The 27751-nt window shown below is 39.8% G+C and overlaps 1 protein-coding gene across 2 annotated transcripts; it reads right to left on the reverse strand.

The window, feature by feature from the left end:
• On the reverse strand, window positions 1–27751 carry RHOA (ras homolog family member A). Of its 2 annotated transcripts, none has more exons than XM_028718613.2 (5): window positions 27598–27751; window positions 7531–7688; window positions 4635–4755; window positions 3368–3498; window positions 1–1270 (listed from the first exon to the last, which is right to left on the reverse strand). In XM_028718613.2, exons 2-5 carry the CDS (start codon window positions 7684–7686, stop codon window positions 1097–1099), a joined length of 582 nt encoding a protein of 193 aa, XP_028574446.1. In that variant the 5' UTR covers window positions 7687–7688; window positions 27598–27751; the 3' UTR covers window positions 1–1096. The 2 variants fall into 2 exon arrangements, with proteins under 2 accessions (XP_028574446.1, XP_077780853.1); XM_077924727.1 differs by lacking the exon at window positions 27598–27751 and adding an exon at window positions 27161–27181.

The raw sequence follows: 27751 nt of genomic DNA on the forward strand, positions 1-27751 counted from the left end.
TTAGAAAACTGCCTTTATTTTATTAGTTGTTGGAAACAGGAAATACAGAAGAGAGTTTAGTTTGCTGCAGAACAGCAAGATGTTCACAGGATGGGAATTTGGCCAGCAGATTAACAAGAAATTGCATTTTCAGCTTGGAGCTGGATTCAGCAGGGGTTAACTTAAAGCTTCTGAAACATTCAGTTACCTTGACTGTAAAACAGCTGCTTTTCCCTTGCTCCAAAGGAGGTATTAAGATGAGCTTTCTGGGCATGTTTAAGTTATACAAATGGGTTGGACAATTACAAATGGGGAAAGGGCATCAATCTCCATTTGACTTTATTTTGCAATACACTATTAAAAAACCCAGAACACCTTACACAGAAGTTACAAGCAACAGTATTAGGAAATCCAATTATACAAAAAATACTACATCTAGGCTGGGGTATATAGATTTATTTTTGGTAACATACATTTAAGTGGCACTAATTACACAGTAACTATAAGGTAACTAACATGAAACCACAGAACTGTCACTTTTCATAGCTGGATGGGACTTTGGTCATTTCAGGATAATCACATTTTCCAACCACCAATTTTACACTTCAGAGCCTTTGAGTACAGAATCGGGGGGGGGGGGGGGGGGGAGGGGGAGGGGGAGGGAGGGAAGAAATCAAATGTGAAAATACTGAAGTTACTCAGGACCTCATCCACAGCCATGTCTGTTGTGCCTGAATAGGCTAGAACATGTTAGTTATGAAGTAGTTACAGCCCAATTCTCAGTGTTACCAGCTTTCCCCTCCCCATTTCTAAAAAAAGCAAGAAGTTAGAGAATTGTCTTGAATTAGCGCCTGGCATATCTTGCAAGTGCAGAGAGAGTTTTGTTAAAGGAATGTTGAAGTTAACCCTTGTGTGCACAGATGTATTTGATGCAGACTGTTATAAAAAAATCATGGTTGGCTTCTAAATACTGGTAGCAAGACTCAATTTTAAATCTCTTAAGTAAATTATAGATAAATGAAAAAGGCTGGTAATCATACACTAAGATTAATAAACAGCACTTCAAAAATTTATCGAGTGCAGGACGCTGCTTCAGCCATCTTCCCCTGGCCGTGCTTTACAAGAGAAGGCACCCGGATTTTTTCTTGCCACGTCGGGCTTGTAAAGCAGCTCTAGTGGCCATTTCAAAAACTTCCCTCACACCGTCTTTGGTCTTTGCACTGCACTCCATGTATCCAAAAGCACCAATGCGGTTTGCCATATCCCTGCCCTCTTCAGGTTTCACTGGCTCCTGTACAAACACAAAAACAATTAACATAGTTCAAAAGGAAGGAAGACGGACCATTTTGGTTTTTATCTTCCCAATTCAGATGCAAGCCCCTGATTCTCTGCTGCTATTATGAAGGGAATAAATTTCTGGCAATGCTCTTCTAGCAAAGTGAGGCCTTCTAAAATTGAAGTGAACACTTAAAAATGGTTTGGTACAGTACCAGTAGATTTCATAGTGCAGCAGTCAGTGCAAGTAAGCCACCAAAAACTTGAATCTTAAAACCTACGTTCTATTCCCTGTGGTTCTCTTCTTCCTTAAAGAGAAAAATTATGAGATCATTTATTTGCTGCATTATTCCTCAGTATGTGTAGCAGAAAAGGGGGACTAGTTACTGCCCCAGCTACTGCTCAGGTGAGTTGTTTTATAAATTAGTGACATGTTGCAACACACATCTTAGTGATTTAAATGAACTTAAGAATTTGTTGGGCTTTTAGAGAAATGTCAGGTATAGGCGTGCTGTTTAAAAGGACTATTACATAGGAGTCGAGAAACCTAATTTATTCATATTGCAGGATGTTACCAAGAGGCAGATAAATATCTCTGTCTAACAGTGAATCCCTCTGCACCCGTAACACTAGGCTTCCTCACAGTGAGCAAGCATTTTTACTAAAGAAAAGGGCATAATGTTTTAGCATCAAGTAGTCAATAACGTTTCTCCAACATCTAGAATACTGAAAAAAATACTGAGACAATGACCTAAACTTTAGATCCTAAAGCTGCTCCACAAAGCAAGCCCAGGTAGGCACGATGCCGACATGGAACTTTCCATGTGATGATCTTGCTTTAGAAGCAATCATATTACTGCAGCAACATATGAAATGTCCCTTTGTACCTGTGGCAGTTTTCTTACCACAGCACATTGCTTGCCCAGCTCAGGAAATCTAGTACTGCACTATGGAATTCTGGCGATGGACCAGTATATGCCACTGAACAGTTAGATTTGGCCAGCTGGGTAGAGAGACAGACCAGGGGATGTGCCCACGCCATGAAAAATAAAAATACTGTAAACTATTTGCAATTATACAGTTTTATTATACTTCTGTTTAGTTGTCCAAAGGCATAATAGAATGTTGCTACTTCCAACTCAGGAAAGCCAGGCAGACTCTTCTGTACTGTCTTCCTGGCAAGATGCAATTACTAGAGACAAATCTTTGAAGGTTTGGTAGCAGGAATGAAATTCATTTAAGGGGGCTTAAACATGGCTGCACTGTTGTCTGGATCGGAGCACAGGCGTGAAAGAGGAGATGCCTAGCTACCTATTTAGCAGGAGCAGTGCAGGTGATTCTTGAAGCTTAGGAGCGCTTTGACAACAAAGAACTAAATTTCTAATCATGTGTCCTCAAAAGGGGGGGGGGCTGCGTGTGCTGTGGACACGAAGTGGGCTTTAGCCCCCAAAAGCTTATACTGTAATAAATTTGTCAGTCTTTAAAGTGCTGCTAGTACTTTTCTTTCAATTGCTTTGCTAAAATTACACTATTATCTATCTACTTTAAAGGGTTGATGTGAAGATAAAAATACTCAAACACTTGGGCAAACTTAAAATGCTATTACAAAAAGGAGGATGGCATGGGGGATGATTCAGATGAGAACTCAGTATACCAAATACAGGATCATGGATTGCACCTTGTCTGCACATCCACCTAAGGAAAGCTTGTCCTAGCAGATAGCTGCACACTGGATTTGCTGGGGACCTACATGTAAAGTCTAATGTTTGCAGGCCTGAAGATCCTGATTGTGTCACATGTTCTTTTCACTTTCATTTTTAGGTCAGGCTTCTTTTTTTTTGCAATTCCAAACCTGGTCTCCTCCCAACAATTCAAAATTGTCGGCAGGCAAGCAAGAGAAAGACTTTTAATTTGGTTTATTCGCTTATCAGTATAGCCATTACACCTTTCCTCCAAGGAGCTCATGGTGGCATTCTTGAGTCTATTTCCCCCCATGCCATCCTCACAGCAACCCTGTGAGGAAGGTTAGGTTGAGGGATTGACCCATGGTCACACAGTGAGATTCATGGATGATTTTAACAGATACTGCATGGAAATGGGAAAAGAGACTTGCCTGCTTCATCTTGGCCAGTTCCCGCCTTGTGTGTTCATCATTCCTCAAATCCTTCTTATTTCCTACCAGGATGATTGGTACGTTGGGGCAGAAGTGTTTCACCTCTGGAGTCCACTTCTCTGGAATGTTTTCTGAAATAAAAAAAAACCTCACATCAGAAAATCAATCTTCAGTCAAGATTAAGGTAACACATGTACAGCAAATTTCCATGGGAGCTCATTTTCCCATATCCCTCACCAGCCTTACTGGCTGGGCTCTCAAAATGCTAGACACCAGTGTTTAAAGATCCCAAACAAGAGGCCATTTGGGATTTTCCCAGCTGTTAGCAGTTAGTGAGGGCAGTCAGGATCCTCCCCCCCTTCCTAGGTGTGATCCTTGCACTGGTTCCAATGTATTCCAGTTTCCATTTTGGCAGCTAATGGAATATATTTTCCCTACAACGTTCTCTAATTTGGCTAAGACCGAATCCACAGCAGTTTCCCCACCTTCTGCCACCATTTCTCTGCCACTAGTCTGTTTCAGCTAGTAAACAAGGCAGAAAGGAACATTACGAATCTCAGCCTTCTACCATTCCTTGATTTAAGTCACTTGGCAAGATCTGTAGAAGAACGAAGTCTTAAAATTCTCTTTCTGCTGAACCAATGATGAATTTCTATTAATCACTAAACAGTACATTTTGGAGCAAGTTTAGAGTAGTTATAACTGGATTTATGGAAGAAATACTGCCCTTAGAAATATGTATTTTATATTTTTGCATATTCCCTCAAAAGTATGTTCAGCTAAGTAAAACATATTCCCACCCCCACCCCCTGTTAAAGTTACAGCTAACCTTGGTTAACAAACTATTCCCACACATATCTGCATTGAAATTCAATAGCATTTAAAGAGAAACGAACTTGCCTCTTGTGGAATAAAATGTGATCAAGATCAAACTTCATCACATCAGGGAAATTAATGTTTCTCCCAGCTCAGTTTTAGACACAGAAACATTGAATTCTCTAACTGCTTTCTCCTTGATATTAGCCTCCTTTCCTACCTTCACAAAAAACTTGCCTACCTTCACAATAGCAATCTTTTTATACACTTTATTCACAGCTATGATTAAGAAATGAGATTCCCTCCCCCAAGAACTAATATTTCATTGAAAACTCAAGTTCTCTGAAGTTTTAGCTTATATATAGTATAGACATCCTGCTAGCAATGCAGTAATTTAGAGGACATGAATTTTCACCCAATTTCACCCATGAATTTAGTTTTAAGTACTTACCTAAACTATCAGGACTATCAATTGAAAAACACATAAGTATAACGTCGGTGTCAGGGTATGAAAGAGGCCTAAGTCTATCATAGTCTTCTTGTCCTGCTGTATCCCATAAGGCCAGCTCCACCTACAGGAAGAATAAGGGCATTCAGTCAATAAAAGAAGGTACCTTAATAGATAAGGCTTGTCAGGGTAGTGTTAAAAGTTCTTGTCCTGAGATTTCAGAGCATGTCCCTCTCCATTTCAGCACTCACTCATTTAAAAAGAAATAATACACTGTTCCATGCGCTTTCAGCAGTGGTGAGAAGAGCTGTGCAAGGAGCAAAGGCCTTCTTTATATGGGCCCTGAACAGATTTCCAAAGCTTCTCTTTGAAAAAAGAATATCCACCTATTTGTTTGGCCTCCGCTAGTTATAAAAAATGGATTTGAGTGTTTAGTTGTATTGCTCAGGAGTTTCACTGTTAGCAAGATTTTATAAAACTGCATTGCCGATTGCAGGTTTCGATTACTACCAAATATGACTGTGATAATAGATGTTTGCTTGAAGTACCTTACATTAAAGGAAATGGGGGAGAATCAGTATCAATTGTATTTTTATAAACATGAACATAAAAAGGAGTTGCAAGTAGGCAAACAGAACTGGGCCTTTTTTCTGGACACCCCCCCCCCCATCCTAAAATATGGAACTCGGTGCTGAGTTATATCAGGCAAGCCAATCTCTGATATTTTCAGTCAGCCTAAATTCATTCTGGCTTCTGGAGGTTAATTAAGGATGCTGATCATTGGGTTACAGTTTTAAATGCCCATTTTGTCTTATGCTGTTTTATAGTTTTTAGATATAATTGAGTATTTTGAGTTTTATAAATGTTTGACTGAAATATGTTTAATTGTAAACCACTTTAAGTATTGCCTAAAAGCAGGATAAAAGGTTTAAAAAACAAAACAAAACCCACAAACAGTTTCAGTGCTTTTAATTCGCTGTCCAAAAATTCAGTTCAAACAGTTCCTGAGGAACTTCTATTCTACTGAAAGCCACTAGTGTAGTGTATTGATAAGAAATAGCTTAACAGAAATATCAGTTTACATTTTCCAGATGCATATGATTGAACATTCAGGGGTTTGGATCAATTTGCAAATTATTCAAAGTATTACAGCCAAGATCAAACTGAAGGCCTCTTCTCATTTTACATTTTAATACCCCCAGGACATATGTTCCCTGCTTCAGTTCATAATAAACACGTATTTAAATCAATGGTTTTTTTGGGTGAAAATCTTTAAAGAGCAGGGACCAAAATGGATAAAGGTCCCTAAAATTTGTTTACATTGTAGGGAAGAGTTGCAATTTAACTCACAAAGAAGTCATTCCAAGCTGACACGAGGCATGGACATTTTGTACTTGGGCACCTACACTCATGTACAAAGAAGTGGGAAGGAGACCATGACTGTGCAAACGTCATTCTCACAAAACTGCCACTGGACTGACAGACTTAAATACAGGGCGCAGTAGAAGGAAAGGAAAACTTGGCAGGATTTCTCTGGGTTAAAGAAAAGAGAGACCAAGATTGTATTCATATAACCAGTTTTCCCATTTACGTAGAAATTGCTAATACTGCTGTGCAGTAAGATAATAAATTCTTCTGTAGTTTAAAAGGAATATCCTGTATTTAAAATCCACATATAAATGGCACACATACATGCTGTTGTTTCTGAAAGCCTTGCAGCTGTTTTGGTGAAGCAATGTAAGGTGTGGGAGTAGAATGGGGAGGGTGATATTGAATTAGTAGTAGGCATTGTATGATTTGTGTATCTGTAAGGCAGAATTTGGGTATGACTGTAGCACTTTGCGAGTCAGGATGTACCTTGGCAAGTGCAAGGCTGAAGAAGGGATCCCGGACTCTAAAGGACTTCAAAGTGACCTGCTATACTTTTGCATTTTAGGATTTTATTGTTTATTGCAAAATATTGTATTTATGTTTAATATTGTACTGCATTATATATCATAGCCTCTCAAGTTTCACTGCTATATATTGCATTTGCTATTCTGTAAATAGCTTAGGGACTGTCTTAAGTGGTTTATAAATACATTAAATTTTAAAAATAAAGAAACTTACAAAATTTAGCTTGGTTTCAAATAAAGTCTGACGATCAAGAATAAAACAGATTCAGTTCTGCTTTTCATTAATTCTACACACTTTAAAAAAAATGCTGCTATGTGCTGCACTCTGCGCAAAAGAGGCATTCACACAAAATTTTAATTGGCAAAACAGTTTGTTCCAATACTAACCCACTGGATGTACAACATTTTAAGCTGTTTCTAAGATATCCTTTCATTAACTTTAGCAGCATGTAACTGAGAACAGAACAAATACCCTTCAATTTCATCCAAATGATTTGAAAGGGTGGCAATCTAACATTAAGCTAGTCAAACCTTCTATTTAGTGAGAGTGCTATTTACACAGAGTAGCAACCATATATGAACTCTTTAGAGAACCAGGAGGCCACCCCCCAAATGTAAACACATGCCCATAGATTCATCAAGTTTCCTTGGGATGGATTCAGATTTCATGTGAGCAGAATTTTGCTAATGGGATAGTCTCCATGGTGGAAAAGGGAGTGATTTTTTTGCAGATTCCTCCTTTCTCCAACAGGTGCTCTGGATGTTTGGGACCTCTCTGTAGAAGGTAGTGTGGGGTGCATGAAAAGTTAACTGAAAATCTCAACCCCTTTCCTCAGCAGAAACCTACTCAGTTCTCCTAGATGGAAGAAGCCTTTTCATTTGCAGAAGTGAGACTCAGGATTCAATCCATGATATTGATCTCTAACTATAGATTCATTTATGCTAACTATATACTCTGTAGAACAGATGCAGGTGATGTGCTAGTGGCAGAAGTGCAGACTCACCTGTTTTCCATCAACTTCAATATCTGCTACATAGTTTTCAAATACCGTGGGAACATATACTTCAGGGAACTGGTCTTTACTAAATACAATGAGCAGACAGGTCTTGCCGCAGGCACCATCACCCACTATCACCAGCTTTTTCCGAATGGCTGCCATTGCTGCAAAGAGAAACACACTGATGATTAAAAACCTAACAGAAATTATGTTGGTAGGGATGCTGCAGGCTATTATTCCCTCTTGGCTGGAAAAGCTGACAAGACTGCCAATTCCATAGTTTTCTGGTCACCTGCACTGCATCCCACCCTCCTATACCACGGGGCAGCAAACTTTTTCAGCAGGGGGCTGGTCCACTGTTCATCAAACTTTGTGGGGGGCTGGAATTATTTTGAAAAAAATAATGAACGAATTCCTATGGCCCACAAATAACCCAGAGATGCATTTTAAATAAAAGCACACATTCTACTCATGTAAAAAGACGCTGATTCCCAGACTGTCTGCAGGCCGGATTTAGAAGGCGGTTGGGTCGGATCTGGCTCCCGGGCCTTAGGTTGCCTACCCATGTCCTATGTTTTTCACACTAACAATGCAAATTTTAAAGTAGTCATGGACAACTCTGATGCTGAGGCGTGCAGTAGCAACCACTCCTGATTCACTCCTTTTGTCATACTGTGACAATTTCTAGACTGTAATTTCTAACTGTGAAGATAGTTCAGTAATTTGTGTACAGTTTTTGGGATGCTGCAGGCTGTATTTGGAGCCCAAAAGAACTTTAAAGCCCCCGGGCCTTAAGCTTGAGACTCCAATTATATATTTACAATTGGAGTCTCAAGCTTAAGGCCCAACTAACACTGGTAACTTATTCCCTTACTCCACATCTATCAAGAGCCAACTACACTGCATTTCCCCCACCCAAGATTAAGAGTGGTCTCCCCTTTAAGTTGCTATGGTTTCAGTTACAGCTTCACAACATCTAACATTTTTATTAAGAATCTCATTTCTTTCTTTTTTCTTAAACATTAATACAACTGTTCTATGGTTCAGTGTCCAATACTTTTGTATAATAAAGAAGAATTAATCTAACTGTATTTTTGATTACATAAAACACATTCTTAAGTAAGTAAAAAATACTTATTTTCTTAGAAACTGCAGTAATCCTTAACAAGTAAACTCTTTTCTATATCTCATTGTATTGCATTGCCTGTGTCTTCACAGTTTCATAAGATTCTTTTTAGAAGAACGAAACAATTAGCCTGGCAGCCTCAGGAGTGGAATGGAAGAGTGGAAGGTAACCCTGCAGAACATGAATCAGAAACGATTTTCCATGGAAGGGTTACAGTGAAGACATTTCCTGAAATCCTAGCAGTTTCTAATAGTCATCCCAAGAGTGCCATGACGCAGCTCTCTCTGCAGCCCAGTCGACCAACAGGAAATAATATACACATAGCTACCAAACTGTCTAATATGAGAGATTCAGACAGCAAGCTTAAAGCAAGAAGAAAGTGATCCGTTCCTGTGGTCTTGGATCTTTCTGCCTCTGAAAATCCTAAACAATTTAGGGGCAAACTGAACTTTCCTTACTTATGATCACATAATTAGAGATTAATACAGGATTAGAGATTAATACACACTACTGAAGTATGCTTTCTGAAAAATCTTTGCAGTGCAGAATTACAAGAACAAGACTCAAGCAAAAACCTAGATGCAGAGATGGAGCAGCTTGGGAAGCATCCAGTCATGGCAATACTGAGCCAGATCCTTCTGAGTCACCTGGTGTACTTAGTTCAATGAACTGTCATATGGATTCATAGCCACTGAAGTCAAAGAACCATTGTGCACATTTACTACTGCCCTATCCACAAGTAGTGTAATCCTAATCATGCCTACTCAGAATTAAGTCCTATTGAATTCAACAGGGCTTATACTCAGATACATGGGGACAGGATTGCAGCAAAGTTAAAATCTGATGTAGTCATACTGGTATCAGACCTACACGACATTGTTGAACTACACAGGATAATTTAGAAATATCCAGTAAGATATACTGAGAAGGAAAAAATAAATTTCAAGTGCCAGGTTCTCATAGCTCATGGTTATGATTTTATGGTGATTTGTAATGGTAAATACAAATGCAAGCGCTTAGCCCACTGACAAGTGGAGTCAGTTGCACACTAGATACACTCCAAACCCAGAATGCAGGGTCAAGTGCAAAAATTGTACAGTGCCAGTAATGTAAAAGTAAGGACATTTTGAAGCCATGAAGCCCCAGTCTTTCATATTTTTGTGTGTGAAAAACTAAGATGTTATCACCACGTTGGGCACTGCTTTCTTTTTGGGTGAAGACAAAGTAGATGTTGAACAGTTCTGCTTTCTCTCCATCATCCAATAGCATTTCTCTGTATTCTCCACGCAGAGGACCTACTACTTCCTTGTTCTTTCTATTGCTTCAAACACAGCCATAAAACCCCTCTTATTATTTTTAACCTCTCTTGTAATTCTGTGCTTGTTTCTGAGCTTTAGCCTGCCTGACCTTCTCCCTGCAAGCAATGGCTACTTATTTATACTCTTCCTTTACAATCTGCCCCTTCTTCCACTTCTTAAACAAGTCCCCTTTAAATCTCAGCTCATCTGAAAGTTCCTTATGCCCCCCCACTGGTTTCTTTAGGTACCTCCTACTATACTTGTTTGTTGGAATTGTTTGTGGTTGTGCCTTCAAATATCTTTTTTTAAGAAACTCCATCTATCACAACCCATTCTTTGTGTATTTATGACCATGGGATCTCAGCCAGTATAGTTCATTATGCTTTTAGAAATCAAAATTTTAAAAGTCCAGAGTCCATGTCCAACTACACTCAGCTTTCCCTTTCCTCTGTATAATGAATCCCAAAAGGAAATGATCACTTCCTCCCAAGGTTCCACTACTTCCACTTTACTGACCAGTTATTCTCTGTTGGTGAGAATGAAGTCCAAGATAGGCAATCCACTTGTTGCTTTTCCCTCCTTCTAGAAAAATGAAGTGACTATTGTATCTCTTTTATGAATGTTTGTTAATCTGCTCTATGAAGGCATCATCACAAGCCATTACTTAGCCTGAAATTGTTTTTAGTTTTTATGCTCCTTCTAGAAATATGCAGCCAGTCTTAAGCAGTAGGAGGTAAATTATGATTGATCCAAGGAGCTGCTGAATTCTGCTGATACAGAGATTGCTAAGAAACTCAAGATAGGAATCTTTTCAGAAAAGGAAAATTAGAACACTTTTGCAATGGTATTATTTTATCAAATTGGGCCATAGCTAGACAATAGATTCCCCCCAAGAACTTGTGATTAGAACACTATGGAGTCCAAGACCTATGGATTAAAAACACATTGAACTGTCCTTTCCAACTCTACAATTCTTTGATTCTATTATGCTTTAATTGAGATTCCTGCACTGCAAGAGGTTTGACTGGATGGCCCTCGGGGTCTACACCTTTCAACTCTACAATTCTATGATTTTCTCTTTCTTTCATTTATTTTAAATTTATGATTCTATTTACACCCCACCTTTCCTGCAAGCACCTCAAGGTGGTGTACACGTTTCTCCCTCTTCTCCATTTTATGCTCCCAACAATCCTGTGAGGTGGTTAGGCTGAGAGAGTGACTGGCCCAATGTCACATAGGGAGCTTCATGGCTAAGGCAGAATTTGAACCCTGGTCCTCCATGTCCTGGTTTTATATTCTGGCCTGACCACGACACCACTGGCTCTTTGTATTTTATCATTTATTCTACTTATATCCTTCAAGCAAAATACACCAATATTGAAAAATAACAACTTCTCCAGTGTCTGGAAGATCTGTAGTTTCCAAAAACTTTCATTTTTGTTTCATTAACTTCAGAAAATGGAAAATTTGTATGAATTGAAACACACTTGAACTTTCACATGGTTGTTCCTTGATTGATAAATGTTTGAAAATGCATGATTTCATTTGTACATGTCACCATGTTGCAGGAGCAAGCAACACACTTGGCAGACTCTCAGACTGCATTCCTGGAACAAATACCTGAAGACATTCTGTGTTCTGCAGCATTTGAAAGTACTTTGGCAATATTAAGTCCCAAGAATGTTGCTTGTTCAGCAACCTGGTTAGAGACAAAAGCATTGCTATAATCAATTACATTCGTACCTTTGAACCTTGTATTCAAGAATTTTTCAAGTTTTTAAAATGTTGCTTTTAAGTATGTTGCTTCATTCCAATATTAGAGGCCTGTTTCCATTTAGGAACAAACGAAGGTCATGGATACATACATTTCCCATGGCTTGTCTTTTCTGGAACAAGCACACTTGAATACAAAAATAGCCATGAGGTCACCAATGTTCTTTACTGCTATTTCTCCTTAAGTGCTCCAAGATCTGCTACTTCTAAAGCTACATATAACACAATATAGCATTCTAGAGAAAAGACTTCTGCATTTCTGTGTGGAAGGGTAACGGGTTTTATTTAACCCTAAGATGATGATTGGGGGACGCAGGTGGCGCTGTGGGTTAAAGCCTCAGCACCTAGGACTTGCCGATCGAAAGGTCGGCAGTTCGAATCCCTGCGGCGGGGTGCGCTCCTGTCGTTCTGTCCCAGCGCCTGCCAACCTAGCAGTTCGAAAGCACCTTCGGGTGCAAGTAGATAAATAGGGACCGCTTACTAGCGGGAAGGTAAACGGTGTTCTGTGTGCTGCGCTGGCTCGCCAGAGCAGCGATGTCACGCTGGCCACGTGACCCGGAAGTGTCTGCGGACAGCACTGGCTCCCGGCCTATAGAGTGAGATGAGCGCACAACCCTAGAGTCTGACAAGACTGGCCCGTACGGGCAGGGGTACCTTTACCTTTACCTTAAGATGATGATTACTCAGCAAATTTCAGTGAAACTAAAAGGGCTGTGTCACTATCACAAAAACTGGGGGGTATGCATGATTTTATCTATTTGCTAGTTGACTTAAGAAGAAAAAAAGGCCTGCCTCCAAATTAAACTTCGTGACCCATCAATAATCCCTTGCCAAAACTATTTTCAGACAATGAAAAATCAGCACCCTAAGTTGCTTAGGGAGTTCAGCATGAGAACACACAACTGATATACTGTATTCTTGTTCTTGTTTAGAGAATATTCCATCTAGGCCTAGGAGACATCACTGAACCATCTAGAGTGCCACTTCCTGGCCTGCAAATTGTCAATTTCTATGCAATGATACAAACCAATGCAAGCATTATGAATGTAGCACTGAATACAGCAATTTATAGTCCCTTGGAAAATGAAAGAGAAAATATGCATACTTTCATGTAACATTTGAAAGCAGAAGAAAGACCTGGGCAGTACAAGACTGAAAGGGAAGCTGTAAGTCTGAAGCTCAATGCCCAAAGCTCAATGCTTTTAAGCCTTAACAGCCTGCAAAAGAACAGTCAGCTTGTCCCACATCACCATTTTCAGCTTGCCAGAAAATTTTATCAGAAAGTTGAAGTACAAATTCACACTATTGTGTTTAAGCAACTGAGGAATTTTTTTAAGGATTCTTTTTTAACACAGAGATTTCTTTGGGTCAAAGATTTAAGTTTGCATACATAATGAATACATAATGGCTTTTTGGGGGGAGTTTATAACTCAAGTATGTGCAGGAATAAAGCCTAATTGTCTCCATTCTGAGATTCTTATCCATCTCATTAACAAGTGTCACATTAGGCATATAAACAGCCACTTGGTTGGTTGCTGTGGAAAGTTAAGCATTGTCTCCAGGTGGCCATGTCGATTTTGTAAATTTGTTTTAAACCACAAGTGACTAATACAAGTATATGAAGGCAGGGTGACCTAGTAACTTGTAGATTTTCAAGGCTGTGTTGTATTAAAACATCACAAACCAAGGTAATTTTCAAGTTCTTAGTTGACAGTATCCAAGATGTATAATTTTTTTTTGCTGCCTGCCATAATTCCACATACGCCAATAATGAAATGTCATGAATTAAGCTTCGAGCTTTTTGAATTTTTCAGGTGTGAACTACTTTACACAAATATGTAAATGCAAAATTGAAGCAGCAGAGGTATAACTTGCAGACAGCTAAAAAACAGAAGTGTCTGTTAGGCTTAAGAAAAATGCAGAAATAAATTAGAATACTAGATTATTAAATATGCAATGGAAGATGTTTCTCTGATAAATTGTGATACTTGTGCTAGAAATATACAATCTGTCCTGTACACAGGCAACACAAGGAAACTACCTCAGTCATTAATTTCATACAATAAGCTCTTCCTCTCCTTCCTTCAGATCTATCTGCTTTTTAACCACTAAAAGAGTAGGCTTTAAGATGTTTTGTAGCCTGTTGCAAACAAGGACAATTAAGTTTTAAAAATCTAAAAGCAATATATTTACACTCTGCAGAATACTTTTTCTGGTATCCATCGGGTGATAGGAAGAACTAGGAAAAAAGTTATGCGAGAGTTAAAAAGCTGCTTCCTGTTGTTAAATTAAGTGCATGAGGTAAGCTGTTGCCAGCTGCCAAATGCTACGTTAGCTTTCTAAATTAAAGACTTAAGACAGAACAAAACTTGCTTTCAGTGTGTTATTTTGGTGACTTATGTCAGCTTTTCAATTACAATGAACACAGTGACTTAGGTTTTATAAATCATTCCTTCTTTTCAAGTCCCACACCAAAATATAGAGATCTGATATTAATGACATTTACCTACTGCAAGTTAACAGTGTACCTATACTGGCATTAAGTATCAGAATAATTTTTAAATGGTTTCTGCAGTCCTAACTGAACCACTGTTTTCCTCACTTGTGGAAGTTAAGCAAATATGTATTAATAACTTTATGGGCTAGATCCTTATTTCCCATGGGTGAAATTACACTCATGTGCTAATGGATTAAAGGAGATTTCTCCTCTTCCTCTCTGCAGCCCATAAAAATCTGCTCTAGAGGGATGGGGAACTCTCTGATAGAGTGGTGGTGCTTCCAATTGCTCCCCATCAAATGGACCCAGTGTTTGGTGCTTTTTAAATATGGCACAAAATATAAGCCCTGCTGGGAGTGGTTTTACTCAGGAGTTTTTGGGTGCAGCAGAATGCTGTTGAAAACAGGGCTTACAGACAGCAGGAATCTTTGCAGCTGCAGCTTGAATTCAAGTTTGGGCTGCAATGAAAAAGGGAAGAATTGGGGTGCTTAAGTGCAACCCTGATTCGTTCTTTGAAGTTATATGATATATAGTGTCAGGTTGTTAACAGGTGGGCAAGTCTTGCCCACTTCTCAAAAGTGGCCTGCAGTCGGTGGGCCAGAACAGGATCCTGCCTACTGCTCTGATCAATTTGCCAGTTTGCTCCAACAGGAATTTGTGCTGGATTGGAGTCCCCTCCACAAACCAAAGGAGCCCCTCAGTTGTAGAAGGACATGCCTGGATCCAACCCTATAAAATTAGGACTATCTTCATAATATCAGTATTTCAACCTTGAAAATATATATATTATTTTTACTGAAAATGAAAAATAATTCACGTTTACAACTGCACAGTTATTAAAGTTAATGATTCCACTTGAGTTAAACATCTTAATCTGGTAGGCTAGTGCAATAAGCAGGGTGTAACCTTTCCATGTCTGTATATGACCAGAGAGAAGATGAAAGGTCAACTGAAACATCATCCTTGCTTGCCACATCACAAATGGCTTTTAAAACTACTATAGATTTCAGAAGTAGTGCCTTTTCTGTAAAGGAGACTGTTGTCTGGAAACATCCACCTTTGAAACCAGTTGGACACTACTAGTAGAGTTGTTCTTTGGATCTGTATGTGCCTAAAAGCTGCTTTAATGGAACTGGAACTTCACTGCAATCAGTGCCGTAAACTGCATTTTATACCGTCTGTATTGAGGCAATTTCAGCCTCAGTATAAACAACTTCAATTTTGATAAAACAAGAGCCAAGGATACTTCCTAAGAAAGATAAATTGGATTTGAGAGATCAGAGCATGCAACAACGCTATAAGCAAATTCACTATCGCCTACAGAAGAAAAAATAAGCAGGACAATAAGAGTCTGGACTGAATGCCTTCTTTACCTGCAGGACAAATGTTTTAGTAAACATTTTCCTAATACATTTTGACTCGGGACAAATATTGAAAATAAAAATAAATAAAATTATCAAATTGCCTTCAATTGCTACTTTACTAAGTCTACTAAACAGAATTATGCTGAAGTAGTAGCAACAAACTGAAGACATCTAATCAAGTGAACTGGACAAAATTCCTTCCAGTAGCACCTTAAAGACCAACTAAGTTAGTTCTTGGTATGAGCTTTCGTGTGCATGCACACTTCTTCAGACACAACAAACTTTCAGGTGACTTCAAGTATCTGACAGCCTCATTTTGTAGTCAGCTATAGCTGGTTCCTGAAACACTGCAATTTCTCAGCAGCTAATATGTATTAATTGAGCACTCTAGAGCCCATCACTGGAATAATTTTTCACCGTCCTCCATGCAGACTAATTCACTTCTTTTATTTGATAACTAATCAGAAAATAATTCAAATTATCTTTATTCAACAAAACTCAAAGTGCAGATATAAAAGTGAAAGTCATAATATAGCTGTGTAGATTAATTACCAACCTAAACATTTATACTGAAGGGAGCATATAAATTGACTAAACATAAACACACACACACACACACACACACACACACACACACAAATATTGTAGACAATGCTTTAGTATGCCCCTCCCCAAAAGAGAGTCTTCTGTGAAGCAAGTCTTGGGAACGCCTCTGCGACAGTACAGCCAACCAAATGTTTTCTGACAGTAAGGCAAAGGACAATTCAGAAAGAATTACTCTTGAACCATGAGCCAAATTGCAGGACAGCAGCAGAAACATCCTGAAGTGGGTTGCAGCTACCAAGAAGCTGTAGTTTACTCCCAATTAAGTGTGAAAGATAAACACATAAGGTTTCTAATCCATGTAGAGGAACAAAACAAAAAACCCCAAAGTTGACAAACCTTAGAAAAGTGGTTGTGACTATGAGTCATTCCTTGGTGTTGACATTTAAGGAAGGAAGTACATGTCTCTCCCTTCTAGCCTCCTACAGGTCTTCAGTTTAGCCTGAATCAAAAGTTCCTGGATAATAGATTCTGTATATTTGGGGGCAGGGAAGGGGTAAGAATCAAGATCCAGGAAATGAAGACACAGACACAAATACAATCCCCACTGAAGGGCATCATATTTCTGGATAGTTCCTGTACCAAGATTATAAAATTATATACTACCTCATAGTGTAGTTCCATAACACTATGTAAAACATAGAATACTAATAGGAAAAAGAATGAGAGAAGGTATATTTAAACTTCTTTTGGAAAAGGAAAGTACCAGCTACTACTACTACTACTAATTTATTATTTGCATCCCATCCATCTGGCCGGGCTTCCCTAGCCACTCTATGAACAGTATGTAGTCAGAACATTTAGCGGGGAAAGCCTTTAAGATAGCAGGGGCTACCCTGTGGCCCACCTGCGCCCTCTAGATGCTACTTGACTACAATTCCCATCATGGCTGATAAATGACTATGCTTGTGGGATTGATGGTTGAGCTATATCTGGAGGGCCACAGGCAAGCCACCTGTAGCTTTAATGGAAGGCTGAATTTCTCTTTTCTTTAGGCTGTTTTAATTAGGTGGTGTACACTCTGCACTCAAAAGTAATTTTGAGTCTCAAATACATTTCTGGATTGAATCAGAACCAGAATGAACAACTTCAGCCGCAACTACTAAAAGTCTGACCCGTTTGCAAATTTAGACTGTTTACCCTTATGTATCTTAGTAAGGAATTGGTTACAATTCTGAAATCTTAGAACAAAGAAAAATCCATTCCAAACACACTGACTTGGGCTCACCTCCAAATATACATAGAACTGAGTCTGTCTCGGCAAAAATGGCTATATAGAAGTAATGAACTCCTGCTTCCAGAATGTTACTGGCAGACAAAGAGCAGTTTGTGTTGTCACAAAATGCATTTTTTTTGCCAAGAAAACCCATACTAGTGTGATTCAAGCTAACCAAATACATTTTAGTTATATTTGCTAATTTTGCACATTTTACTCTAAACCAAATATTAGATATTTAATTGCTTTGGCAAGTAAAAATGCTGCAGTGGTAGGAGAGTTATAAGCATCAAGGCTGTGGGGAAATCCCCCCCCCCCAAATTGACCAAAGAACCTTCCTTGAGTGTAGTTCCAGCTTATGGCAGTTGCTTCTGCTTGATTTTGGGGGGTCCCCCTCAGTGCCACATCCCACCCCATTCAGCAGGGCCCTGCTACTCAGTGGAGCATTTTCAGGAGTCTGGACACGTCAGCTTCTGCTAGTCCCATTACACACACTTAAGTCTGGATTGTAACCTATATTTCTCTTAAGGATGAACTCAAATAAAATTAGGCAACTAACATAAAACCAACGAACCAACCAACCGGATTATAATCAGCGGTAGGGAGACAGGCTGATCTCAAGCAATGCTGCAAATAGAACCTGAACCTAATGGTAGTCATTGGCCTTCTTCAAGTATAACGCTAAAACATGGCTGAGCATTATGAAAACAAGTTGGAACAAATCTCAAACTCTGGCTCCCCTTCCTCCCTGGCACAGTCATAAGGAACTCAGATGCTTTTCCTTCAGCTTGTTACATCATCCAAACCTGAACTGTGGCTAATCTTAACTATGGTTTGCTGAAACAAGTCCGCTTTATAAACGGAGGTTTGAAGTTAGCTTGTTTAAACAAACCGTAGTTAAGATTTGTCTGGGTCTGGATGACAGAACAAGCAGACAATAGAACAAGCTGAAGTTAACTTAAAATCTAAGCAGAAGCTTCTTGCAGAAATGCTGGAGGAGATGGGAGTGCACAAGCCAAATGCAGCTACTGAGTGACTATGGATTTTAATATTATGCAAGTGTCTCCCCCCACCTCCATCTCAAGCTTGGAAGCTGTACATATATTTGAAATGAAAAGTTCTGGGATGTCTTTGCCTGAAGCTATTCTAATTCCAAGTTTAGGAATTTGAAGCTCCAATCTGATTTACAATATGTGATGGGTATGACTGAGCTTAAGGTAAAGGGACCCCTGACCATTAGGTCCAGCCGTGGCCGACTCTGGGGTTGCGGTGCTCATCTCGCTTTATTGGCCGAGGGAGCTGGCATACAGCTTGTGGCCAGCATGACTAAGCCGCTTCTGGCAAACCAGAGCAGTGCATGGAAACGCCTTTTACCTTCCCGCCGGAGCGGTACCTATTTATCTACTTGCACTTTGACGTGCTTTTGAACTGCTAGGTTGGCAGGAGCAGGGACTGAGCAACGGGAGCTCACCCCGTCGCGGGGATTCGAACCGCTGACCTTCTGATTGGCAAGTCCTAGGCTCTGTGGTTTAACCCACAGTGCCACCCGCTTAAAGCTTAAAGCAGCATCTAAATGATCCTATTAAAATTACTCTGTATACACAAATTGAATTTTAATCATCAGCTGTTTCCTAACTGGATGGGTCAGCAATGTGAATAAAATCCTGCAAGCACTCCAGCCAAGCACTTTCATGCCAACTGGAGTCAGGGTCCAGCTGGTAAGCAACACAAGCTTCTTGCTCCAAGGGTACCAGTTTTCATTTACTTATGTAAAATCAAATCCCAACCAAGCTTCCAGAAAATGTACCGAAGTATGGATTTTCTGCTACATTAAGAGTATTGGTGGAATTGTATAGCTTAGAAACTGTTTAATAAACATAAGGTATCAATCAGTTAAACAGACATATGAAAAATTAAAGCACTTCAACTTGTTTGCAAGATTCCCCATACAAGTAAAGGAACTTAAGAGTTTTTATAGTTGTTTTTAAGGATAATAAAGTTGCAGAAAGAAATACTAATAGTGGTCTTTCAATTATCTGGTATTTAAGTGAACTTATTGGCCACCTGTCTGTGCTCTGGTACTTAAATCAACTTATTAGCCAACCTTAATTTTTTTATCACAGTCAATTCCTCCCAAGTCTTCTGTTTTAGGAAAGAGAGGGGCGTATTATACCATTCTGGGCTTCTGGAAAAGATAGAAGCAATGCAAGTCTCTTGTCACTTTTGCTTTTTCCACAGCTCAGTACAAAAAACATCCATATCCCAACTCAGAAGAGAAAAAGGCAGGTTAAGCTGAGAAGAGTCCCTGATCCTTGGCAAGCAGATTTGTGAAAACTTGCATAAGACTGTATTTTGAAAAGGCAGCTCTAGTCATTTTTCTTTGTTCCTTTTCGGCTTTTATAGGGTTCAGTGCAAATTTATTTCATCGCACCTACAGAATTATGAAAGGTAGAAATATTAATGAAAACACCGAGTTAAGGGGAAGGATATCTGTGATAAAAATGTATGTATTACCAAGGATGTCTTTCCTATTTGAATCGATACCTATGGTTAAGGGGGCAGGACACTTTAAACAATGGCAAAAAGATATTTCCAAATTTGTCTGGCGGGGGGGGGGGGACGGGACGACGACGACGACCCAGAATTAAACATAAATTGTTAACAGATGCTAAAGAAAGGGGCAGATTCTCCCTGCCAGATCTGAAACTGTACTATGAGGTGTCCTGCCTTTGCTGGTTATGGGAATGGAATACAGACCTACTAGATTTGGAAGGACATGACAACAGATTTGGGTGGCATGCTTATTTATGGTATGGAAAAACAAAGGTACATAAGAGATTCCTGAACCACATTGTAGGGAAATCAATTTATGAAGTATGGGGAAAGTATAAAAACTTGTTGGAAACTAAAACACCATGGTGGCTCTCCCCATTAGAAGTGATATCTATTAAAAATGTAAATATGAAAGATAGTTGGGCGACTTATAAAGAATTGTTAATGGAGGTGGAAAACCAATTAAAACTAAAAGAGTTCAATGAAGTAAGGTATATGTTATCAGACTGGTTATAACACCATCAACTGAATGATATATTCAGGATAGATAAAAGTGTGTGTTTTGGAAAAGAACTCTCAAGGTTTGAAAAAAAGATTTATTAGACAATAACGAAAAACTTATCAAAAATGTATAAATCACTGTTGTAATGGGAGACAAAGGACGAGGAAGTTAAAACGGTTATGATACAATGAGCAAAGGATGTGGGGTATAATATACCATTAAATCAATGGGAGAAGTTATGGAAAGAGGATTTAAAATTTACAGCTTGCTGTTCGCTGAAAGAAAATTATATGAAGATGATGTACTGAATGTATTTGAGTCCAACAAAATCAGCAAAAATGTATAATAGTACATCAAATATATGTTGGAAGTGCAAGGAAAAGGAAGGTACCTTTTACTATATGTGGTGGTCCTGTAGAAAAGTAAAAGACTTCTGGGAAATGATATATAATGAACTGAAAAGATGTTTAAAATAACTTTTGTCAAAAAATTAGAAGCCTTTTTACTTGGATTAACAGGGGATGGAATACCAAGGGACTTAAAAAGACTATGTACACAACAACGGCTGCAAGAATATTACTTTCCTAGAAATGGAAAGAGAAGGTACCAACAAAAGAATGGATAATTAAGATGATGGGTTATGCCAAAATGGAAAAGATGACCATGAAGACCAGAGATCAAGATGAGAAAAAGTTTCAGCAAGAATATCTGAAGGAGCGTCTCCACCCCCATCGTTCTACCCGGACACTGAAGTCCAGCACCGAGGGCCTTCTGGCGGTTCCCTCACTGCAAGAAGCCAAGTTACAGGGAACCAGGCAGAGGGCCTTCTCGGTAGTGGCGCCTTCCCTGTGGAACACCCTCCCACCAGATGTCAAAGAGAACAACAACTACCAGGCTTTTAGAAGAGATCTGAAGGCAGCCCTGTTTCGGGAAGCTTTTAATGTTTGATGTATTATAGTATTTTAATATTCTTTTGGAAGCCGCCCAGAGTGGCTGGGGAGACCCAGCCAGATGGGTGGGGTATAAATAATAAATTATTATTATTATTATTATTATTATTATTATTATTATTAATTATATTTATAGACCGGGGATGTCCAATCAGTAGATCATGACCTACCAGTAGATCCCCGGCTGATCCTGGTAGATCGCGGGATCCTTATTGTGTACAAAAAGTTATGGGGGGGGGGGAGAAGCTAAAAAGCTCTATGCAATGCTGCTCCTGCAAAAAGTTCAACAACTCTGGGCACTTCACTTCCACCCACCCCACGCACATTCCTCCTCCTTCCAATGACAATGGGTAGATCACTGCCAGTTTTTTGGGAGTTGGACATGCCTGCTATAGACTATTTAAAAGACCACTGTAAATATAGTAAAATGTTTGCAGGTTTGATATAACATTTACGTAATTATACAATTGGAAATTAAGATAAATAAGAGGGAAAACAAAGTTTGGAGAAATAAAATGAGATGCAAGAAATTATGGGGGAGGAAATTGGAATTCAGGACAGGGGTGGGGGGAAATCTATACTATATTCTTGGAAAATAATTGAATATATGAATCATTGTGATGATAAAATCTGAAAAATCAAATATTTTTTAAAAAAGAAAACACCGAGTCACACTTCATTATTAAACCAATTAGACTCAAACAAAAACAAAGGAAGTCATCTTACAGACTTCAAGTGCTAGAAATGTACTGCCAGTGTCATATACAAATACTAAGCTTTACAGAATTAGACGGAATCTCAAGATACCAGATTGGCAATTTTTAATGTTGGAAAGATGAAGTTTGCTACTAAGTTTTTAAAGCAACCAATTATGAAGAGTTTAATCATAAAGGCTACAGGAAAGAACTGTAAACATCTCAACACCCACAGATCAAAAGCTTAGCATTTCTTGAGGTGAAAGTAATATTAATTTGTGGTCAAAATTCACAGGAGTATTAACACTACTTGAGGAACAAGTTTGTATCAACGCTTTACGATGCAGGGCTGGAAAACAAATGCCTTGATGCCCAACTTGCCTGAGTGCAAGTGGACCACACTGGCACTACACTATGCCTGCAGAATGCCGAACAGTCCTTGCACCAAGCTAAGAATCTTTGATCCATGGAGAATCTCTGCAAACTGGGTGAAGGGGCATTAAAATGGCAAATACTATTCAATGTTAGCAAGTCTAAGTGACCTAGATTAGGGTAAAAACCCTTAACTTGACATAAATGCTAATGTGGTCTCAACAGATGGTGAGTGACCAGGAAAGAGATGTTGAGGTCACAGTGGATTTGGTGCATCAACAGTGAAAAAAGTGAATTCCATGTTAGGGATAATTAATTAGGAAAGGGACTGAAAATAAAAATGCCAATATTATAATACCATTATACAAATCAATGGTGCGGCAACACTTGGAGTACAGTAGTACTTCAGGTTACAGACGCTTCAGGTTATAGACTCTGCTAACCCAGAAATAGTACCTCGGGTTAAGAACTTTGCTTCAGGATGAGAACAGAAATACGCTGCAGCGGCATGGCGACCCCATTAGCTAAAGTGGTATCTCAGGTTAAGAACAGTTTCAGGTTAAGAACGGACCTCCAGAACGAATTAAGTTCTTAACCCATGGTACCACTGTACTCTGTACAGTTCTGGTAAAGGATACTGTAGAGTGAGGAAAAGTGCAGAACAGGGTAATCAAAGTCATCAAGGCAGAGGAGCAACTCTCAAGTTGTTGAGCTTTTTTTACAATTTTACCCCAACGTTGCTGAGCTTTTTTTAGGATTTTACCCCAGGACATATACTGCCACAGGGCCCGGATTAAATCGACTGGCAGACTGGGTTAGGCCCCCGAAACCGACTTTGGACATGCCTGCTCTAAACAGTTTGGGACCACACTATTCCGGGGACCACCTACATCTGATTGAGCCTGTCTGGGAATTATGATCCACCTCAGAGGCTCTCTTGTAAGGTCAATTGGTCAGTAGGAACTTTTCAATGCTGGCCCTCAAATTGTGAAACTTTCTACACAGTTGTTCCCAACACTACAAACTTTTCAGAGTACTTTAAAAATCTTATGTCTGGCTAGTTATTTTTAGGTGGATAGTTATTTTTTAATATCTGCAGAATATTGTGTATTGAGAAGCTAGATGTAAAAAGCTAAGTGCATTAATTGCTATACATTGAAATATATATTTTCTTCTATACTTGTGCAGTACACACAATGCTGGCAAAAGCAGTTGAAAACAGCATAATTAGATAACTAATTGCACCATGTGTGAATAAGTCAGAAATTAAGTCAGATATTAACCTTCTGAGAAAATCCATTTTGTGATTCCAAGGGAACACACTTCCCTTATGATTGTTCCATTTGATTCTATCTCAAAACATCTCGAGTCCAAAATTGCAAAGAACTAAGAGATAGTTAAGAGGACAAAAGGGAGCTCTCATTCACTGAACTGATAGAGCCTGCCTCCTCTGCAGAAGTTAAGAGGAGTCTTGAGAAGATGATGGTCCCCAAGCATAACCTTCAATGTCCACATGCCTCTTTCTGGTTCTGTAGAAAATATCACCTGTAGAAGTGTGATATGTGGATACAACATGAGATAAGTTGCAAAAAAATAATAATGGGAAAAAAGAGTACTTTCACCTCAAGTGATCTTTAGAGACTTGTCCCAACTATGAACAGTTTTCTCCTTACACCTTTAACTGTGCAATTAACAGTAGATGCATTATTTCTAATTGAGGGTATTCAACTTTTTCCATTCAGTTCCGCAAAATGAAATAATTGCTCTGTTGGAAGGCATTGAGAATGGACTTTTAAATATGACCAAATCAAATTTTCTACAACAATAATCAGTGACAGAACTCATTTCATGAGAAGCATTACAAACATCAAACACATCTGAAGGTGCAATTTGTACTGATTTAGTGAAATTCTAAAGGGTACTAGGGCAGTACCAGTGACCAGCTGAGAAAAAATCATATTCAAGGCCAGTTTACCTATGTGAAAGTTTTTTCCCCATTCCAAAATATATGTAATTTAGCTACTCTAAATCCTTCTAATTGACAATTAAAAAGCAACTGGGTGAGGGATAAAATGTATCTACCCTCCCTGCAAAAAAGTACTGGAGCACAAGAGGCTCAAGATAATAAAGACAGGCTTGTAGATCATATGGACAGACCTTGAAACATTTAAACAAGGCAATAATATACATGAAGTACGTGTGGAAATGTTTTACTCAAAGCCATAGATTAGTTTACTGGCTACTTTTCAGGAAAATAAGGAGAGCGCAAATAGCAAGCTTGCAATATTCAATCTAAGGAAGTATGGATGAAAGTAGAGTTTGTGACAGCAATAAAGTAGGCTGGTTCATTGGGTAGAGAAGACAGTGCTTGAGAAGAACTTCTGCTGGGAAAAGGGCACAAATCCTTATTGATCACTGTTACAATTGCAAGTGTTTAAGCAGGTTCATTAAATCAAAACAAGCATAATACACTATGCATGTAAAGAATTGAATGGTAATTTTCATGTAGTATTCCAGGTGTGGGAAACCTTTGGTTCTCCAGAAGTTGCTGAACTACAACCCCAGCAAGCATGGCCAATGGTCAGGAAGGATGAGAGATGGAGTCCAGCAGCATCTGGACAGCCAAAGGTTCCCTACACCTATAGTATGCTATTGGAAAGGGAAGGGGGGGAAACCACATTTTCATTTACTGTACTTTCATTGTTTATCATAACACTTTAAGCCAGACAGAAATTCCTAATTATATAGTGGCAACCAAGCCCAACATACTCTAGCAATATGTAGGTAATTTGAGTACAACTTCTCAATCTTTCCTACCCTTTGAAACATTTCAAACACAGAATATTGCATAAGCGTTTCCTCTTCCTAGCTATGCTTACACAGCCCTCCCACTGCAGTGTTAAACCTACAGCATTACCATAGCAACTCCACCAATCACAACAGTTACTTTAGAGTCCTTAAATATTATTTGACAGGTGGCTATCAGGAAAAGATATTAACCTACAGAATGTGGAATGGGCTATATAAGAATATGAACGCTGATCACTAATTGTTTGCTACTTCTAGAGTAAATATTGCTACAGGAAGCATTACAGGCCACTGCTACTAATTTGGTTATTTATTCACACCTAGTGGGTTGGGTCTTTGGCTGCATTACCAAACAGATCTATTCTTCCAGACTAAAATGTAAGACAGGTTAGATACAGAAAAGGTTTCAAAACCTGCTGTATATTCTACAAGTGTTGAATCATATTGTTAATGACACCAGAGAGCTAGAACAGCATAACATTGAGTATTTAGGGGGTTGTTGTTTACTACATTGAGCTGGATTGAATTAACCTGGTAGCCTAAGACCTCCTAGTGCAATGGAGCCCTTCACCTTCTCCCACAATCTGCTCTGAATACCTAGAACCTCTAGAACAGCACACGGGGAGGAGAGATGTTCTACCTGCCAAGCAGTGCTTGGCACTGACAGAATGATCATATTACCGTAGCGGGTCATTGAATTCCACCCATTATTATTATTTTTGTTGCAAAGATAAATTGCTCCCTATAATTCTAACCAAAAAAGGGTAAACATTATAATTTTATTACTACATTTTTACACCACCCCTTTTCCAAGAGAAGGGCCTCTCCTTTCGGTCTCACATACACCCTGTGAGGTAGGTTTAAGTTGAGAGATAATGACTGACCAACGTCATGCAATGAGCTTCATGAAAGAGTAGACATTTGAACCCATTCAGCATTGGATTATATAAAAACATTCTGCTAAAAAAGAGAAGACCTGCCAATTTAGCCATCAACACGCTTAGATGGCCTTGGGCAAGTCACTGTCCTCTTGGCTTGAACTCCATCTGCAGTATGAGAAACTGATAATGGTCTGCCTTACAGGGCTATCACAAGGATTACTGAAACGTATGGGCTTTGAAGCATCAAAGTATATATTATGGATAGACCCAACATGCTGAAAATACACATTAAGAATAGATCCCAAATAATTAGCGAAAGTTATTTCAAAATAAATTGTAAAGGAAATTTGGGTCTGATTAGTGACTCTTGAGGGTGACTGTACATTTGAGGAAAAAACCTGTTTGGCTTCAGCTGCAATTCGCATCAGGTCACATCAACCCCTTGCATTGTCTGTCTTATGAGGTAATCAGTTAAGTTAATGTAAAGAAGCCTCTACAAACAAACAAAACCAAGCACAAAACTGAAGTTGATGATGTGACAGAATGCTACCGGGATGAAAATCTAAATCAGCAGCAAATCTGGAAGTTAACTGCATGCTTCTAGTACATTATTCAGCAAAACACAACGTTATTCAGTCACACAGCGTGTCTTCTCCATTTGGGCCTCCTATTATGATCTGAGAACACCCACACACTTCTGGAGAAGAAACCCTTACAAAGATTCAGCGCCGGGGCTACACCACTACACAGCCCAGAGGCTCTGCGAAATCTAAAACCCAGCACTGCACATTCGGGCACTTTTCATGATATTTTCAAGAGTTATTTCTGCTTTAAAAAAAGAACGCCAAGGCTGCCGAGGAGGGAAAAGAGCAGCTCGACAAACAAGAGAGGAAACACCACCCTTCCTCCACCCCCAAACAATCGACAGAAACTTATGTTTTAAAGCTAAAAGAGGGCCGCCGTGGGGAGCCCCCGCCTGGCAACCCCGCTGGGCTCACCTGGAGACCCGCAGCCCCGCTTGGAACAGGCAGTTCCCGAACTCCACCCAAAGGGGGAAGGCGGCGGCTGAGCCACCTCTTCTCGCACCAGGAAAATAAAAGGCTCGGGCGGCCCCGTCACCCACAGACAGCGGGAGGCTCCCCCCCCCGCTCCCCCCACCCCACCCCGCCTTAGCTTGTGGCCACGAGCCCCTCGCCCGCCCACGTAGTGTGTGTGTGTGTGTGTGTGTGTGTGTGTGTGGGCACTTCCTACTCCAACCGCCTCACCAGGAAGAGCGGAGGAAATTCCCGCTCCCTCAGTGGCCACTGGCTGTCGGGTGGGGCAGGCCGCACAGGGAGCGGCCACGCAGGGCCAGCAGCCTCTCCGCTCCCGCGTTCCTCGCCGCCCGCCGCCCTCGCCCCCTTCCCTCACCCCGCGGCCTCTCCGACTCCTCTACCTGAGAGGGCTCCTCCGCTGCGTCTCCCCGGCGCTGCTTCCTTTCTCCTTCTACGGGCCCAAACTCCGGCAGCGGCTGAGGAGGAACGGAAACCGGCGGGGCGGGTCGAGCCGAGAGGAAAGCGCGTTCACGCTCTCATACAAAAAACGCGACG

Source organism: Podarcis muralis, chromosome 2 (genome assembly GCF_964188315.1).
Source record: "Podarcis muralis chromosome 2, rPodMur119.hap1.1, whole genome shotgun sequence".
NCBI classification, from domain to species: domain Eukaryota; kingdom Metazoa; phylum Chordata; class Lepidosauria; order Squamata; family Lacertidae; genus Podarcis; species Podarcis muralis.

What these genes read in the sequence shown, in the direction of transcription:
- RHOA (XM_028718613.2), bottom strand. Translation starts at nt 7,686, where the DNA reads ATGGCAGCCATTCGGAAAAAGCTGGTGATAGTGGGTGATGGTGCCTGC. An exon ending in TTGAAGTTGATGGAAAACAG is followed by an intron (nt 4,756 to 7,530) that starts GTGAGTCTGCAC and finishes TTCTTCCTGTAG; the next exon opens with GTGGAGCTGGCCTTATGGGA. An exon ending in AACTGGCCAAGATGAAGCAG is followed by an intron (nt 1,271 to 3,367) that starts GCAAGTCTCTTT and finishes GTGTTTGTACAG; the next exon opens with GAGCCAGTGAAACCTGAAGA.